At 35.4% G+C, this 19700-nt stretch overlaps 1 protein-coding gene across 1 annotated transcript; it reads right to left on the bottom strand.

Annotated features, from left to right (window-relative positions):
- Positions 1-2214: 2214 nt before the first annotated feature.
- On the bottom strand, positions 2215-18771 carry LOC106078656 (alpha-(1,3)-fucosyltransferase C-like). The gene is made up of 10 exons (XM_056015221.1): positions 18050-18771; positions 11142-11238; positions 10235-10337; positions 9052-9170; positions 8744-8916; positions 7272-7371; positions 6382-6513; positions 5088-5188; positions 3668-3809; positions 2215-2902 (listed from the first exon to the last, which is right to left on the bottom strand). The coding sequence occupies exons 1-10, from the start codon at positions 18237-18239 to the stop codon at positions 2749-2751; spliced, it is 1311 nt and encodes a 436-aa protein (XP_055871196.1). The 5' UTR covers positions 18240-18771; the 3' UTR covers positions 2215-2748.
- Between the last annotated feature and the right edge of the window lie 929 nt (positions 18772-19700).

Below are 19700 nucleotides of genomic sequence, written 5' to 3'. Positions count from 1 at the left end.
GCTATTGTGAGGACTCATGTCTGGAGGTCTCATGTCTGGAGGTCTCATGTCTGGAGGTCTCATGTCTGGAGGTCTCATGTCTGGAGGTCTCATGTCTGGAGGTCACCCTAGGCTTTAAATGTAAATCTATTGTCGTTCAAAGTTTTCCATATACAAAAGATAATACTGACTTATCAAAACTGTATGTTAACAGTCATGTTCTACATATTTAGTTTTGTGTATTCTTTATTTATTTGTTAATTCTATGTCCAGAAACACGATTCTCTATGTGGAGGACTTTAATTTTTTTTTAAAGTAAATTTTAGTTCTAAGCAAAGAATGGAGCTGTCTTTAATGGTAAATGTATAAACAAATGACAAAAAGAAAAAAAAGCCTATCAATAAAATGAGAAAGCGAAAAGTGTTAGCACATTCTATAATGTTTGTTTACATGTTTAATTAGGATCACTGGTGTGATATCATTGATCGTGGTCTCATGAAACCTGCTCTTTGCTCTCAAATAGCCATCGTATTTCATTGTCATCATGTTTCACTACTCATTACGTAGGCCCTACAATTTCATCGAGTTGGTAAGACTTTAGTATGAATCAATTTAAAAAAAAATACAAAACACATCTTGATACTGAAACCTACATTGTTGATATTTAAAAGAAGCGCAATAAAAATGTTTTCATTTCTCTTATTTAATAAATTACAGACGATCAGTCAGAAGATAATTACTTCCTGCGCGTATCCACCTGTCAATCTGGTCGTGTGTGTAATTAATGACTTAAACTCTGCTATGCTCAATGTCTTCCTGATTCAGGGAAGCCTTACCATGCTCAAACGACTCTGTGGAAAAATAAAGACTTGTACGTATTTGTCCTAGCATATGCAACAAACAACGTGCCTGTATCTTTGTGTCCAAGTGTTTTAGTGTTAGTAAACGTACATAACATTAAGCTAATATTGCATTACGTCATCTCTGGACCAATGAGACATCAATTGTGATCTAGAGCGTTTCCAGAGACTACAGCTCCAGTGCAAGTTTTTGTTTTTCCTTAGACTAAAATAACAGCAATATATCTTGACATGAAATGTGTGCCCTTTGGAACTGATCATTTAATTTCCTTAATTTTTTGTAAACTAATTAAAATGGATTCAGATAATTCTACAATTCTATGTCATACAAAATATGATAAAGAAGAAGAGGTTGTGTTTGTCTTATAAATAAACTGTAAACATATGTGTTACCGGCTAAGTGCGAAATCCTGCATTCTATTAAATGTGCACTATACAGGCTAGTTTGTTATCTAATATATTAATATTGGTCACACTGTCTCATTAACTCATTAGCAATTATTTCTGTCTAACAATTAGGCACATTACAATATAATTCTTCTTTCGTGTCTTATTCTTTCACCTGTCAAATATCCTTACGCATACATTTCGTTTACAAAAACATTTTCAGCGGCAACCGAAGCCGCTATTAGTTTTTGTGTGGTTTGCCTGGCCGTGCGTCTGTGAGTCTAGATCTAGATATAATCTAGATTAGATTTACAAGCTAATCACTAAACTGAAAACAACATTAAAAAAGAACAGAAAATATTAATAACTTAGATCTAGAGGATTCGTTCGTTTGATTTAAAGTTTAAAACGAACATAACGACAACAAAATCTAAACTCACTGTTGAAAAGAATTTGAAAACATATTCCCAAATAACAGCAAATGTAGGCCTATCATTTTAAACTAGCCCCGAGGATATTCATTTTTTAAGGTTCAAAATTTTTAAAAAGTTAGTGCAGAGACATGCTTGCCCTGAACACAGTGGGCTATGTTACTCCCCCAAAAGTCTCAAATAATCATTGTTTTTTTAACGTTTCCGTAAGCTTAAAAACCGCTACTAGATTTTTGTCGTCGGTGTCATATTTAGATCGAAATGACAAGAAAAAATATTATGAGGTGATTTCTCTTTTTGAAAAAAAAATTAAATAATATAAGTAAAGAATCTCATTATTAATAATAGGTTGTTCAGTTGGTTTTGACAAACAACACCCAATGATTCTTTGAAATTGTAGGCCTATTACGTTAGACAATCAAAGCAATCCGTTGGGGACCGCCTCTGAGTTTGCGTGATAATACAAACTCTCTTTGTAATCTTGTTTTTGAAACTTCTTTCATGTTAATGAATATCGTGCAAAAATAATTATTATCGAGAAAAATGAATACATTGAATGATGTTGAACACTCTTTTATTTCTGGCAAGCATTAACATTTTTCATACAAAGCTCGAAATCGTAGGCCTACTGCCAGGATCGAACTGTTGGCCTACACCTTTTTGACACTAGCCTATGTTATTGAAAATATATTATGATCTTTTTTTACTTTGTAGAATTGTATTTAAAAAAATATTTTAAAATTGTTTTTTTATTTAAATTTTTGCAGGAACTCTATCATAATACAGTGATTAATGGTTTTAAAAAAATATTTTAAGAACATATTTTAATATCACAAAAAGGTTTATTTTATCATATCTAATGCCAATTAAGAAAAACACAAAGTATTGAAATAGGAATGGAATACAGACATTTTAAATATAAAATTAATAAAAATAACAATTAGATCTAGGCCTACTATTCATTCTGTAATTGTACATGGAATCTCCTTTTAAACCCTTACACGTGTATAGTGCAATCATTGAAAACAAAATGGTCATCAGTTTAAATCGATGTTGTTGGATAACGAACGCATAGATCTAGATCTAGACTGTCACCAAAACATTTGTTGAGAATCCACAGGATCGTGACAAGAGTCTTTCACCCACCACTCATAGACATTGCTGTAGGTGTGTATCGAATGGTCTGTGTGTAACTTCTCACAGAGGCGACATTGCCAGTCGGGGAACTCTAGCACTGACCTATACCTGAAATAAACAGTTTAATGTTCTATTAGTAAAATTCGTAGGTAAAATTGCTGAAATATAGATCTAGTTTTATATTTTTAAGCTTCGCCACATTATTAAGCAATAGTAATGACGTAGGCCAAATAGATGCACGACAAGGCTATACAATTTCTCTAAAAAAAAAACAAAAAAATAACTAGGTTATAACATTTCTCTCAAACAAATAACAAGGTTATAAGATTTCTCTTAAACAACGGCAAGGTTATAACATTTCTCTCAAACTAATGCTTTGAACCATTATTTGCTTCGTTGGGAGCTGTGGCCATGTGTGCTACTGCTACCATGGTTTTCACTTCGCCCATTTAGAAGCTACCCTCTGAGATTCCATTAAAAAGGAAAAACAAGGCTCAATGCGTAACCAGTTGTTTGTTTTTACAATGAATTTTAGATTCCGGTATATACATACCGGTATTTAATTAACCTGTCGGATGATATAAACTAAAATGACGTATTTTTTTAGCTTTAGGAAAAGAGAATTGTTCAACACTTTCAGTACAAAGGTTAAGAACGGAAACGGCACGACAATAAATTGAGAAACTATTCAGTAAGTATAATCTATTACTACATTCCAAGCTATGTAACAGAGTGTTTCAGATAGTAGATAAGGAATGTTTCAGATAGTAGATAAGGAATGTTTCCCAAAGTAGATAAGGAATGTTTCAGATAATAGATAAGGAGTGTTTCATATAGTAGATAAGGAATGTTTCAGATAGTAGATAAGGTCACCTGTCTTTGTTTTTAAGATAAGAGATGTATCTCTCTTTGTCGTTACCCAGATCGTCAAGATAATCCGCTAAAGCTTCAGGGGTAGAGAAATCAGCTGCGTCCACGTACATGTCTGAAGGGAAGTATCTCTTGTAGTCAGCGCCTGGATAAAAGCCACATTAATGCTTGGAATATATGTGTAAGATGCAGGCATATATAAAACAAGGCACAAAAAAATTGCTATGATAAAATAGTAGCATCCCTTTAGTCCTAATGATAGCAAGAGCATATATTGCCTGAGAGACATTAAGGTCTATAGTAAGCATGTCCTTATTTTATTAGGGTTAGATTTTATTTCAAAGAAAATTTAAAACAGAACTTTCTACGTTTAGGTAAAAACTTCTTTCGTGATATGAACGACATCCTCAATACAAAAACAAATCGGCCAGCCTCTTCTCCCTTTTTTTCTCTAGCCCTCATGTAAATGAGCCTGACCAAGGTTTTCAAACACAAACTCGGCCACAAGACATTACTTGTTGTGTGTAGTATTGTATCTATTTTGCATATAAATAACTGTTTTTTTTTTAAGTTTATATCAACTCACTCTGTCTGTCTGACTGGTAAAAAGTTTGTACGCGTTATTTCTCCGACACCCAATCTCAGATCAAGCTGAAATTTTGCACTATTATTTTTGTTACCTGACAACACAAGAATCAATTTTTAAAAATAACTAATTAGTTAATTAACTATTGGTAACTAATTATTTTGTTTGGTATCTTGAACAAGGGAAAGAAATTTTACTTGACTGAAATGATGGTATAAGCTGAATTAGTCCCCTTTATAGATCGCAGCTTTGTAACAAACAAAATATAGCTGTACCATATATATACAATCTTCTATTTTCATAGGCACCTCATTAGCCGATTGGTCAGCATGTCGGCTTGAGAAGGTTTGAGCCAATAGTTCAAATACGCTAGCAGAGTCATTAATTAACATGCATGACAGATTGACACATGAAATGCGTAGGACGTAATTATCATTTTTTTTTTAAAGTAACGTCTGTAATATATTAGATAAGATAAACATTTTTGTATTTTTTAAGTATTTAAGTATTCATGGTTAGCTGGGGGGGGGGGGGGTGTTCTTGTTAGAAAAAAACTTGATTCATTATGGCATTTGTTTTTGATGATGGACAATTCATTAAAATAGTTTTGTTGAAATTTAAAGGGAGCTTTTTAAATGAATGTACACAAAAAAAAAGAGCCGAATGAAACTCCAGGTGAATAAACCATAGCAACTATAGGTCCCACATAATGTCTAATTTATGGAGCTCATTTTTTATCGATACAGTAGCGGCTAAAGTTAGACCTGTTCTGGTGATAATCTGATGTGTATGGAAACCATAGTATTTATCTATTTATTCTAATTAGATTAGATTTACCTCCTCGGACAACCGGCACAACATCGACGTTGTTAAACATCTTGAAGAATTTTTCACTGATGTACTCCTGACACAGAGAGTTCTCAAAGGCCAAATAGAACCTGTAGAAGGAATCATTGCAAACAGGTTTCCTCGTCTATGTTGTTGTCTAATAGGTTACCTAGTTTTGTTATTAGGATAAAGAATCGACCTAGTAGAGTAGCAAGGTACCCGAAGGACCGGGTTCAAGAATATGGCGGTGGGTCACCTCCCGTTGGTAGAGTGCAATACAACTCAAATTGACTTATCATGTAACAGTGCATCTACAAAAAGGCATTTGAATGGAGGTATTATCTTTTACGAGTAATTGTGTTATTATATTAAATTCAGTAACAGCCTTTGATTACTAAAACAAGTATATTTTGAAGTTGTTTTTTTCTTTGAAGACCCCTGTGGGCCCCTTATGGTCACGGAACAGAGTTCAGTGAATCCTTTTGCACCATGGCTTTTACGCTACTGCATCTACCCCTCCCCTTTTTTTTTTTTGTCCTAAGTTAATAGACAAAGATCTCTCCTAAGCCACGACTGTGCTGTTGTTTTAATTTGCCTCGCACATCAGAAGATGTAAAAAGGATAAAATTTGTAAAATGATTTGCAGTATCGTATGCCGCGACGTACACACATTTTTTAATTGTGTATCTGGAAATCAACATTCTCAACATGTCTTCTGCAAGAGCTTGTAGAAACATCTGTGAATGAAATCTGTGAAAACATTTCCTGTAATGGACATCTGAAAGAGACATTTTCTGTGGGAGGCATCTCTAAAGGTAAACATCTAGATTAGGAGACATGTTCAATAGAGACAGCATCATGGACTTCTCTTTCAGAGACATTTCTTGTTGGAAGAAAGTTGAGAGAGAGAGAGAGAAAAAAAAAAAGCAAGTTTTGCGCGTTCCACTTTGACTTGAGCTCCGTCAGTAACTTCTACGTTTGACGTTGGCTGCTTTCTAATCCCCATGCTGTACAAAAATAAATCAAACCTTTTTCTGCACGTGTAACTCTAACACTCCTTTTCTCGATCTTCACCTTGACCCTTTGGTGGATTTACTGGGACTGTGTTATGATAAAGTTAGTTTGTAACAATAACATACTGATGTAAAATATTAAATACATACCTATAAAAATGAAGGCTATCATTTTTTAAATAATCCCATTATCGATTTCAACGCATGGGCCTAAATGTGTGTTTTCAAGTCATTTATTTTAATTAGGGTTATGGGGTTTTCCTCAGTTTCTGAACGTATTAACAACTTACTTATAAGATTGAGATAATAAAGGGAAGCACTGCAGTTGGTCAGCTTGTTTTCTCATAGTTTGGACACCGGGTACCTTCTCGGCCATCCCACATGTGTATGGTCCACATAGACCAAATATATCTACATCGGTTCTGAGGAAGAAACGGATATTTTTTTAGCTCCCTCTTTCTACCCCCCCCCCCGGACAATCTCTTTCTCTCTCTCTTTCTCTCACCACTTTTGTCTCTCTTCATCTTCTCTCTGTGTCTTGCCCTTATTATCTCCCACCCATATCCGTCTTTGCGATGGAGAATGACGTTGAAATGACTAGAACCAATAAGTTAGTTCATTTCTAGGTCTAACCTTAGTAACCTATATGATTAGTTAAAAAATGAAAGATGATACTTTTTTTATGTTACGGATGTTTCCTCAGAATTGAAGATAATTACATCCTAGCCCATCTTCCCACAGAATAGCGGGGGAGGGGGGTGGCAGCGGGCAGTATATGAATCAAAGACCATCGAACGACAGTCCAGAGCGCATACAACACAACTAGGCCATCGAAAATGAGTTGTTGTTTTTTTAAAGTACGTTTTTTTTTTCCCAAGCCTCTTTGTTGTCAGCTCTCAGAGAGAAAAGCGTAACTTAAATGATACACTTTGTCACAGTGAAGTGGCTTGGAATCACGAAAGGCATCTCGGCGTCACTTAGGATTAAAAGAATTTCAGACAACTTGACTATCTTGAGGAGAGGATGTTAAGGTCAAGCGCTTGGAAGATTGTTATAATTTACCCACATATTATTGACAGGAGAAATATATTAGCCTATAGTCTTTTTTTTTAAGTGAATCTTTTACAAATAACAGATAAAAACTATGGAAAACGTATGTACAATAAAGATGCAATATTACCTGCTCTGCATTCTCTCTACATATATCATTCTATCAGATCTAACTTTACAATGACTCACGAACCATGCTGCAGTTCGATTCTTGCCTTGGTAAATTTTGTCTGAATTGTGAATTTAAAAAGAAAGTACATTCCGAATTTCAAATAAATTATCAGATCTTTTATCAACTTTACTTATTTACTGTTATTGATAACCAACTGATGCACAAATAGGACTTCCAGTTTGGTCAATTAATTAAACTTATTATAAATATCGCTTAATAAATTGTCACTAGAGTAACTCTTTGTTGTTTTTTTTTAGCTTCTAAAACTAATTATGTCTAATTTGTACACCTATTGTTAGTCTTAATTATACTGTAACAGGTGTTAAAAGTACAGTGAATCTCTATAACACTAGGACTTAGGCTGCTGACTTGAAATGCACATAGACAAGACTTCCACAGGTAAGGTATGCAAATTAATGCCGGAAACACACACACTATGACCAATAGCCAGCCAACAGGGCTTTAAACTGGATATCAGTATCGGAGGCGAAATGTTGACAAGTGTCACCTTGAAGCTATCGTTTCATATTAAGAAACCAAACCTAACTACTGGTATCGTTTCAGATAAAGGAACCAAACCTAACTACTGGTATCGTTTCATATTAAGAAACCAAACCTAACTACTGGTATCGTTTCAGATAAAGGAACCAAACCTAACTACTGGTATCGTTTCAGATAAAGGAACCAAACCTAACTACTGGTATCGTTTCAGATTAAGGAACCAAACTTGACATACTGGCTCGAAGTCCACAGCAGTACATGCAAAGAGAAAAACAATCTGGAAAGCGTTTTCCTCGACACTAAAATCAGACTGATGCGCTATTTGGTCATGGCGTGGCATTCTTAGATAATGGACCTCATTCACCAATCGTAAACAAACAAAATTTAGCCACGTGATAATATTGATAAAACAGCTTTTAAAAAAAAACTTTCACGTGATAGCCTGTGTGTATTATGTAATTTATATAGAAGAGATAGAGAATCACGTGGCTAAATGTTTTTGTTTACGATTGGTGAATAAGGTCCATTGTGAATCTTGGATGCTAACTGCGGAAAAAAAAATTGAAGTATCCTATCAATAGAATCGAGATACTATAGAAGGATCCTCGGTATGAGAGATTATAAACAGGTCACAATGACTATTGGGCCCCACTGTAAAAAAAATGCAAACTAAAATTTTATGGCCATATCACAAGGTAAAAGATTAGACGGGCATGTCATTTTTAAGAGATTCTATCCAAGGCAAAAAAAATAGAGAAATGGAGTAAGAAGGTCGATATATCATGTGTGGTGCCCCAATGATTCAACAGACTAAGAGGAAGGTGAAGACTTCTTTATTTTTCCTTATTGGAAATTCGCTGTTTCAAATAGTCAATTAAATTTAAATTCAATTAAAAACAACATTTCACGGACATAACACGATTACATACCATAGTCTTTTGGTTCCGTAAGGTTTTGTCGTATAAGTCTGCCGTACACAAAAGGAATGTCGCTGTCCAGTTTGTGAGTCAGTGTCCAGTTAAAGTGTTCTTTGAGTCCAGTTCTGTTTAAACTTTCAAACCAGGTAAACCTTGAAGGGGCCTCGTCGGTTTTCATTATCCAACTGATAGAATACAAAGAAATGATAAGACAACTCATTACAATTGACTATTGACGCTGTAGAACTAGAAAATGTCATTGGCTACAGACACTAAGCTGAAAATACACAGGGGTGAAGTGTAGTATCTAGTATATTTACATCTGTCCAGGCTTTCTGCGAAATGTAGGGATTCCAACTCTAGTTAGCCTTGCTACCAGGAATATAACAGCATCAGCTGACTCTACATCGCTTGTCATTTTACATTTGTTGTACTCACACTGAAGAGGAAAGCAAATTTATTTCAATTTTACTAAATTATTGAAAACATCGTGTACAAACTATATAGCCAAAAATAATCATACAATTTATAAACCCCATCGTACAAAAAAAGTTTTGAAACTTTGATCATAATATGTTAGAAACGTGAGTCCTATAATTCTGTCGTCTCTACATAAAAATGAAGTGAAATGCCTGTGCAGCTAAAACGCTTTCAGTTGCTGCTTCTTTGTTGGGCAATGCATATAATCATCATCATCTTTCTTTGTCATTCCTCCTGGAACATAGGGCCACAGTAAAAGCACGCCACTCTCCGAGGTCTCTTGCTAGTTTTTTAATGGCTCTTTCCTGTTCTCTAAGGGTGTGACCAATCTATCTCCACTTTCTCTCTAAGTTCTGCACCTGTATATATCCCTGTCCATCCATCTCCCACAGTTTGATGTTTTCTGTTTTGTCATACCTGTGTATTTTTAAAGATATTTCTCTGACATCTGTTGATGAAGGTTTGTACTTTTTTGTTGTTGTTTCTTCACTTGTTCCCCATGTTTCAGAAATATACAGTAGGACTGCCTTGACATTAAAGTTAAAGATTCTTATTTAAGTCTTTTTATAGATATAGGAGATTTCCAGGTTGGTTTTAGCTGTGTAAATGTCTGACGCCCAAGATTTATACGACGTTTAATGTCTTCATCTGTTCCACCTGATACACTGACTAGATCTATATAATGGCATCATCTTATTGTCACTAATATCTGAGATATTTTTAAAAAATAAGAAAAGAAAGTATACAATGGTAGGAATTGAAACTGATACAAGCTGTTTAAGTAATGAATCTTGGCATGCGTATAGGAGAAATATGATGAGGATAGAATAAGTACGAAGTCCGACTACACTGTTGATAAAAGGATTTCAAGAGTGGTTATCATTTCATCACAGAAGAGTTTGAATGTTTTAAACGCAACAGAAAAAATATATTTCAACTGACTAGATAGAAGTCTGCATTTAGATCTATTTATGCAATGTACTGTGTTAATAATTACGAAACAAAAAGCAATGAAATTATTACCTCGTCAAAATAAGTTTTCTGTAAGAAGCTCAGCTCCTTGTTGGGGTCAAAGTAACCAATACTAATGTACCTTGTGCTTCCTGCAGGCTTGTGTTTGGTGTAACTGAAAAAAAAAGGGGGGGGGGTAAATTCGTACTTTTAGTAAAACAGAAAAGTAAAAAGAAAATTGTTCAATGTCAGTCTAGTCGTGCATGTTAATTAGAGTTATAAACACAGCGAAGTCATTGGGTTTCCTGGCTGCTTCTAATTACGTTATGCGTTTTTGTTAAATGTAAAATTTAGGAATTTCAAGCAATTTCTAAAGGCCGTCTAGTTCCTTGTAAAAACAAAATGTGGCTATATTCAAATTCAAACTCATGATATTGGGAATAAAGGTTTAACGCTTCGACACAATCATCCTCATTTCAAAATGTTACATTCATAATAATAATCACTATGTCCTGGCATCTGCTATAGCGTAGTATAGAATACACTTTTTAGGTTGACGTTATATATGTGGTGTAATTTAATTGCATAGGCCTATCATGTTGTGGACTCGGAATGAAGACAGTAGGCGAAGATAGTTCTCATGCAGCACTAGAAATAAAATGAATAAAAACTGTTTTTTTTTAATCTTTCCTACCAAGGATGTGGAGAAACGAACAACTTAAAAGTTGAAGTTAGTTACAGAGTTGATGGAGGCATTGTCTTACATTTTGTTAGGAACTTTTAGAATTGGTACAAATCTAAAAGTTAAGAATAAAACACTCTTAAAAAAAACAATGGTAGAAGCCACACTTTCTTCACGCTGTTTTTTTTTTTTGTTTTTTTTTTTTGCAATGAGTTTAAAGAAGGCGCGTAAATAAAATATTTAGAAGCATGAGTAGAAACTTAAGTGTTAACAAAATTTTTTTTTTTAAATACTTACACGGTTCCAGTCATGTCCTTGTCAGGTGGAAGTATAAACGGTGACTTGCTCTCGTCAAATGAGCGATACGCTAATACATTTAGGTCCTCGTATTTCACTGAAAGCCAACAAATAGTTACACAAATATGTAGACAAGGCATCTCACATTTGTTTTTTAAACTATACCTCTAGTATCAATAATGTAAAACAAAACGATCCTGTTGTAAGATGTTCCTCCTTGTAAGTTTGGTCTGGGACATCACTTTGTTTCAGCTACAAAGTAAAGTGCTACTACATTTAGCCTTATATCTAATCACAATCTTTCAGAGCATTGGAATTAACTATGGCAAACCTTAAGACTTTTTAACAAGGATCAAATGATGATGACCAAAACTTTTTGAATTCTTTGAAGCAATGTGAAGGCCCACAACAAAAGTCACGTGGATTTAGTTTTTATATTCCTACAATCAACTCACACTTTCTAGTCAAAAACTCAAAACCACAAGTGTAAACGAAAAAAATTAATCATTTAATCTATTTCGAACTGAAACATTGCATTACGAATTGTAACCGGATACCATATTTTCGCGCATGTAATCCGCGGGTTATAAAAGTTTTTACATACGAATGGCAGCTATGCGGGGTTTACAAAATTATTAAGTCTTAAACATAGCATAACGAAAACTAAGAACCTATCGGTAAGTCTATATACCCCCGTTATAGTTCACTGTTCGGTAAGTCTATATACCCCCGTTATAGTTCGCTGTTCGGTAAGTCTATATACCCCCGTTATAGTTCGCTGTTCGGTAAGTCTATATACCCCTGTTATAGTTCTCTGTTCGGTAAGTCTATATACCCCCGTTATAGTTCGCTGTTCGGTAAGTCTATATACCCCCGTTATAGTTCGCTGTTCGGTAAGTCTATATACCCCCGTTATAGTTCGCTGTTCGGTAAGTCTATATACCCCCGTTATAGTTCGCTGTTCGGTAAATCTATATACCCCCGTTATAGTTCGCTGTGTATCGCTTGTTGGAACAACAATTAGAACACGAAGTGACTCGAGGGACAGACATCCGATGAGCAACAACTTTATGTACCTGTAGTTTACTGCAAGTCACACTTTGCACATGCGGGGTATATAAGGGTGAGGGTTGTACGATTTTGTTTTTTAGTTATTTTGCAATTAGTGTGGGGTATAGGGGCCTACGCGTGTGCGGTAGTTAATTAGAATTATATCATCATGCTAATAACGTAAACGTCGTGGGTTTGATCCCCGTACTGGCTAATTTTATTTATTTGTTACTTTTCCTTATGTTCCGATCATATGAAAAGGGAAATAGAAAATGCGAGACACATTTTATTAAAATTCCACAAAAATCATTTTATTAGCGGCCCCCGTAAGGGGAAAAAGCCGCGATTAGGTTTGTGCAAAATGTCCGTCTGTCCGTCTGTCCGTCTGTCACACTCAGATCTCGAAAACTAGAAGAGATATGAAAAATATTATTTCATCATTAAATCCGGCTTGAAAAGTTTAGGTGCAACGGCTACTTTTGGTTTTCTAAAAGCAAACCGTTTAATTTATAAAATTAATTATGCAAGCGATTTTTTCATAAAAATACACCAATTCTAAAACAATTACGTAAATGTAAGGGAGGCAATGTTACAATATGCTAACAAAGGTAGACAATTTTTGTGTATTTTCAGTATCACTAAGTCAAATATATTTTAAAAATGTACAGGAAATGTTTACAACAAATATAAATAATAGTTAAAGACGTTTTTTCTGGTCAACTAGCTGCTAAAATTAAAAGAAAACATTTCTGTTTGTTTATAAAGGCTAATAATGCACTTTGTATGTAAATATCACGCACATTTTTTAAATGGACTTTTTATGCAGCGATTTTCGTGCAGTAGCGTAACGTCGCAATATGATCACATGCTAAACCAATTCCTTAAACTTTTTTTAAAAATCAGATTTTATTTATTTTTTGTTTAGTGCCCCCATCCGAATAAAAGAAGCTTATTTTTGTGCGTTTTGTCTGTTGGTCGGTCTGTCCGTCACGATTAGATTTAAAAAACTAGAACTCTAAAAGCTATTGAAAATCTGATTTACCCTTTAATGTTCCTCCCATAACATCTCAATAGTTTTAAGTATCTAAAATTGATTGTTCCGGATTTTTTTGTGCAAAACTAATCAACGCCAACAAATGTTTGTTTGCTCTTCTAACTTATATTACATTCAATTTCCATGCTTAAACGTTGCAAAAACACATTATCAATAATATGTTGTTCCGTTTTTTATGTAAATAGCATATTAATGCTAAATCAAAATCTCTATACTGACTTATATTTCATTAAGTGTAAAAATGTTCCGGATATTGTTTTATAAAACATGAATTATGCCTAATGATTGTTTGAAATCGCATAAGGCTTTTAAAAAAAAGTAATTTACTAGAATTGATTACTGAAAATTACTTTTTAGACATTTAATTTTCTTGTAAAACATAACATAGAAGTTTTGTAATCGATAAAGAAAGTTCCGGATTTTGTTTCTTACAAATCGTCGCCAGAAATTTCCGAATTTATTTAAAAATCTACTAACGCCAAATAATTGTTTGAACTCCCTCTTCTAATTAATAAACAAATAATCTTCTCATTTACGAAATAATGTTTTTACGGATTTTTATGAACAATATTTTAACTCACTACTCTAACACCAAAGTAAGGTATGAAAATCTCTCCACGTGGCTGTAGTACATCTAATTTTTATACGAGACCATCCAAAAAATTTAATTAACAGTATTACATTTATCTGAAATTCTCTTTTTCTTTTACTATTTATACAAACATCCGGAACAATCTATTATATAAACTTTTCAATTGTGTTCATACCTAAAAATTATTGCGATGTTTTGAAACTTAAAATAAAGGTTAATCAATTTTTTAATAACTTTTAGTTGTTTTTTTTTATATCAAGATGACGGACAGACCGACTGACAGACAAAACGCAAAAACAATGCGGCTTTGATCCTTTTTAAATAAATTCTATTAGAACTCAGTGCATAAATGTCTATGAACCCTCGTTAAATATCTCGTGTAAATAAAGACATTTTTTTATGGTACCGGAACTAGCCTATTGTGAGGTAATGGAATTTTTTTTCTTTGACGTCATATGAATGGACTCTTTAAATGTAATGTTAAAAGAACGCACTCGGTGCACCAATGTCTATTAAGCCTCGAAAAAATTGCTTGTATTAATGAAAACATATTTTAGTCTAGCTAAGCCGTGTGACGTAGTGTTTTTTTTTCCTTTGACGTCACATGGAATGAATTCTTTAAATGAAATGCTAAAAGAACGCACTCGGTGCACCAATGTCTATGAACACTCGATAAAAGGCTCGTAATGATGAAGGCGATTTTTATTCTAGCTAGGCCGTGTGACGTAGTGTTTTTTTTCCTTTGACGTCATATGGAATGAATTCTTTAAATGAAATGCTTAAAGAACGCACTCGGTGCACCAAAGTCTATGAACACTCGATAAATGGCTCTTATAGATGAAGGCGATTTTTAGTCTACCTAGGCCGTGTGACGTAGTGTTTTTTTTTTCCCTCTGACGTTATATGGAATAAATTCTTCAAACGAAATGAAAAAAGAACTCGGCATAGTAATGTTTATTAAGCCTCGTTATGTGACTCGCGTTTAAAAAAGGAATGATATCTTGATTTAGATCTAATCTAGATTTTTTAAACTAGATCTAGATTTTTATTACAGTATATCTAGATCTGGATTTATATTCTAATTAAAATGATGGAGGTCATCTCTGTTAGACGTGCGGACCCGCAGAGGAGCTGATATCGGCTCAGACCACTACCTTGTCAGTGGCAAATGTAAGCTCCGATTGAAACGCCAACCAAAACGAGCCACACGACCCCGCCCATTTAATGTAGAGAAGCTTAAAGACGGCAATACTGCAGCACAGTTCCAATTGAAACTAACGAACCGCTTTGAGGCTCTTGCAGATATATTGACCCTTGAAGAAGAGTGGGCCAACTTCAAAGATACCACTGTTGGGTGCGCAGAAGAAGTTATCGGAAGGAGGCGAGGTTCATACAAGGAACGGTGGATACAAGACAGAACATGGAAATTGATAGATGAGAGGAAAGAGGCCAAACGTAGACGAGATCAGAAAAATGAAACACAGGATCGCAGCCTAGCGGAAGAAGCCTATAGGGAAGCAGATCTGAAAGTAAAGAGAAGCTGTCGGCAAGATAAACGGGACTGGATTGAGCAGAAGGGACAAGAGGCACAAGCAGCTGCAAGCAGAAATGACACAAAAACCCTCCATCGTATTGTCCGAGATCTCACTGGAGCAAAGAGTGGACATGGGGCACCAATAAAAGACAAGCAAGGCAAAACTTTGTTAACGAAAGAAGAACAGGATGCAAGATGGGTAGAGCACTTTAAAGAGACCCTTAACCAACTGTCGCCAGACATAACTTACATATTCAAGGACCCCTCTCCAGACAATGATCTCAAGGTCAAGACAGACCCAATAACTGCTGAGGAGGTTACCATGGCCATTGCAGTGCTAAAGAATAACAAAGCACCAGGACTAGACATGATATCAGCAGAAATGCTAAAATATGGGGGACAGTGCATTGTTAACAGAATGACTGATCTCTTAAATCTCTGTTGGCGAACTTCAAAAGTCCCAGAGGACTGGCAAAAGGGAGTGATTGTAAAGCTTCCAAAAAAGGGCAACTTGGCAGACTGTAACAACTGGAGGGGCATTACTCTCCTCTCTGTCCCAGGCAAAGTTTTCAGCACTGTTTTGTTGAGACGGCTTCAACAGTCTGTAGATGAAAGGCTCAGAGAAGAACAAGCAGGTTTCCGAAGAGGCAGATCATGTACAGAGCAGATTTTCGTTTTACGAAATATCATAGAACAAAGTTTTGAGTACCAACAACGGCTAACGATCAGTTTCGTGGACTTCAAAAAAGCGTTTGATAGTGTCCACCGAGAATCACTATGGAAAATAGTTAGAGAATACGGTATACCAGAAAAATTCGTCCAGATCCTACGACACCTTTACAGTCAGTCTAGTTGCTGCATTAAAACAGAAGAGGGAACAACAGAGTTTTTTACAATCGAGACAGGTGTGAGACAGGGGTGCATCTTATCTCCCTTCCTTTTCCTCCTAGCCATCGACTACATAATGAGGAGAGCAATGAACCAGACTGCCTTTGGTATTCCATGGCATGAACAACTCCGATTGACGGACTTGGACTTTGCTGATGATGTTGCACTACTCGGGGCTACAAATAAATGCATTCAAGAAATGACGGAGAGCCTAGACAGAGAGGCACCCAAAATTGGCCTCCGCATAAACTTGGATAAGACTAAAATTATGCGAGTGGGATATAAGGCAAAGGGTGTCCCCGTCAGACTTGGCGAGTCAAAGCTTGAAGAGCTGGACAAGTTCACGTACCTTGGCAGCATCATAACAAATGATGGAGATGCTTACCATGATGTAGCGTGCCGAATAGAAAAGGCAGGGAGCATTTTCCAAAGGCTGCAGCCTATTTGGACTAGCCAAGCCATTGGACTCGAGACAAAAATACACCTTCTCAACACAATCGTCATTCCAACTGCTACTTATGCATGTGAGACGTGGAAGTCATCTGTCAAAATTGAGAAAAGACTAAATGTGGCTCAACAGAGATGGCTGAGACGGATTTTGGGAGTCAGTTACACAGACCGGATCTCAAACAAGGAAATCCTTTGCCGAACTGGGAGTCGAACACTTAGTGAGGTTGTGACTGAGCGTCGCATGAGGTTTGCGGGACATGTTCTACGTCAAAATGAATTACGCACACCAAGAGTTGCGATAACATGGAAGCCAAAACGAGGAAAGCGCAAACAGGGACGTCCTCGTATTACCTGGCGACACACCTTCATGGAGGACCTCAGAACAGTGGACACCAGATGGGAAGAGGCTTCAGACATTGCCAGTGACAGATCATTATGGAGACAGCTTGCCGCCCAATGCGCCGAACGGCGCGGGAGGACCTAAGTCTAAGTCTAAGTCTAAGATCTAGAATTTCTAGATCTAGTTTAGACTAAAATAGACTAGATTAAGATGTAGAATTTCAATTTCTAAACTTAAAGTGTAAAAAAAAGTGTAGATTTTCATTTCCAAACGTTTTGATCAATATTGTAATGTTTTAATATACTAAAACTAATCTACTATTTTTTTTATTAAATTCAAATTTAAATTTACGGCAAATGAATCTTTGAAACATTATTACTTTTGACCATCGGATGGCTGCCTGGTCGTGCGGTTTGCGCGCTGGACTGTCGTTCAGATTTATGAATGGCCCAGGGTTCAAACCCTGCCCGCTCCCATCCCCCGTCGTCCTGCGGGAGGTTTGGACTAGGAAGTAATTATCTTCAACTCTGAAGGAACATCCGAAACGTGTAAAACATTTTACATCAAAATTAAATCACCTCTTGAATATTATTTGCGAATATGCAGATCCGACAGGGATCCGACTTCGACGGGGGCCGCCTCTGAGTTTGTGTAACACAAACTCTCTTTGTAATCTTGTTAATTATTGAATTTGAGAAAAAAAATCTTAATTATAGCATGGTGTACCATCAGCGTCCTAAAGTAGGAGTTGATTTGAATTTATTTTTTAATTTACTTGTTTTAAAATCGAAATAGCATACCTTTGCAGCGCCATCTCAAACTTTAATGAAAAATAATTATTTCAGGATAAGTGACCATTCTTCATTAACATTTTATGAAGAAATCCCGGGAATAAAAGACACATTGATAAGTTGCACAAGTAAATATAAACTTTTAGATAAAACTATTTAGTAGGAATCAACGCGAGCCAATGTGTTCTACTCATCAGAAACATCTCTACCTTGTTGTACAGGAAGTAGCTCTAGTCCACCATCTTGTGATTTGAAAACCCAGGACGATGTTTCCTCTACTAATTTCTTCTGGCCATTCAATCTGGAGCTGATGGTCTTGGCTGTTAGTACCACGAGCATGACAAACGAGAGACCTACTAAGACAAACTTGGCAACGTGAGACACGTAAACCACTCTCATTTCTGAACGACTCCAAACGTTTTGAAACGAAACAAAATAAAACACAACTCTCTACAGAGAGGCCTCTTCAACAAACAGATTTATGATTGACGTAGTGCGAATTATTGAATTATTTATCCATGCACCGCAAGCTCCAGCTAATTAAAAGTTGACTTCGTGTGTGTGTGTTACTAAATAGGCCTACAAACTGATACATGCTCAGGACTAATGTTCTAAAATAAACAGATACATAGAATGTTGTAATTTTTTTTTATGCGATTTGTAACCTATTGAACGATGATATTATCTCTAAGTGCAATCCTCAAACCAGGGGAGCATAACTTTAAATATCTGTCAATCATTTTACACACGCAACGAATTCCATTTTTGACAATCAACTCAGAACGCTTCAATTTACATGAACGAAAGTTTCTATCTCCTGTAATTAGTCAAATGTTTGTAGAAAATAATTGAAGGCAGAGCTCTAAATTACGTGAATATATTGTTGGTCTTTCTAAGTAGCGCATTCATTACAAAGTTCCCACTTTTTTGTCTAAATTATTTTCTTTGTCCCATATAGTTTGTTGTAGTCATTCATATTGGTTAAAAAAAAAAAAAAAATAATAAAAAATCCATCGTCTCCCATACGCCCAGCAATAAATGTCTTCAGTGAGTGTTAATGACTTTTTATTCGACAAGAACGTTTCACGGGTATATTGAAACAAGAGCGTGTAACGTAGAACAATCTGAGTACTGTGTTCATACAACTATCAACACAATGGAGAGTTACTATTTTAAAACACAACAAATTTGCAAAATGCAGATCTTAGGTCATGTGACTGTGCCTATAAGACGCCATTGTGTATCACTTCTATATAGATCTACATGAGCACACTTGTGTACTTTAATAACTCCTCAAATTAAAAAAAAAACATCTTGAAGCCAGCTCCCAAACCTGGTACTCACACGTTGCTCATTGAGAACGTAAGAAACGAGATGAAAACTTCAAACAATTATTCTAAGTCATTTTATTATTGTTTGAACACTATCACTTCATAGAATCCTAAATGCTGCTGGCAAAATCATTGGCAAAAAACAAACCCCATTTGGGCAGTTGTTTGAGACAAACATCTATAAAAAAGCTAACAAGATCCTCGAAATAAAGAATCACCCTTTGTGTCAGGATTTTGTGATTTTACCATCACAAAAGAGATACAAGACACCGATAGCAAAGACAAACAGACACTGGCAATCAAATCATTAAATAAGAACAATCTGGTATAAACTTTGTCACATGTAAATTATGAGTGAGTCTGGTGTGAATGTACATTTTGGTTTCTTATAGTTATAATGTTTTTTGTTTGGTGTAATGCACAAATTGTAAGACAAATTTCCTTACGGATAATAAAGATTATTATTATTATTACTAGGGAGCTATTCAATTGATTTATATTGTCTTTTTATATTTGTAATATTGCGTGG

This window comes from Biomphalaria glabrata, chromosome 1 (genome assembly GCF_947242115.1).
Source record: "Biomphalaria glabrata chromosome 1, xgBioGlab47.1, whole genome shotgun sequence".
Lineage (NCBI taxonomy): Eukaryota > Metazoa > Mollusca > Gastropoda > Planorbidae > Biomphalaria > Biomphalaria glabrata.
This window is presented reverse-complemented; position numbering and strand designations above follow the sequence as displayed.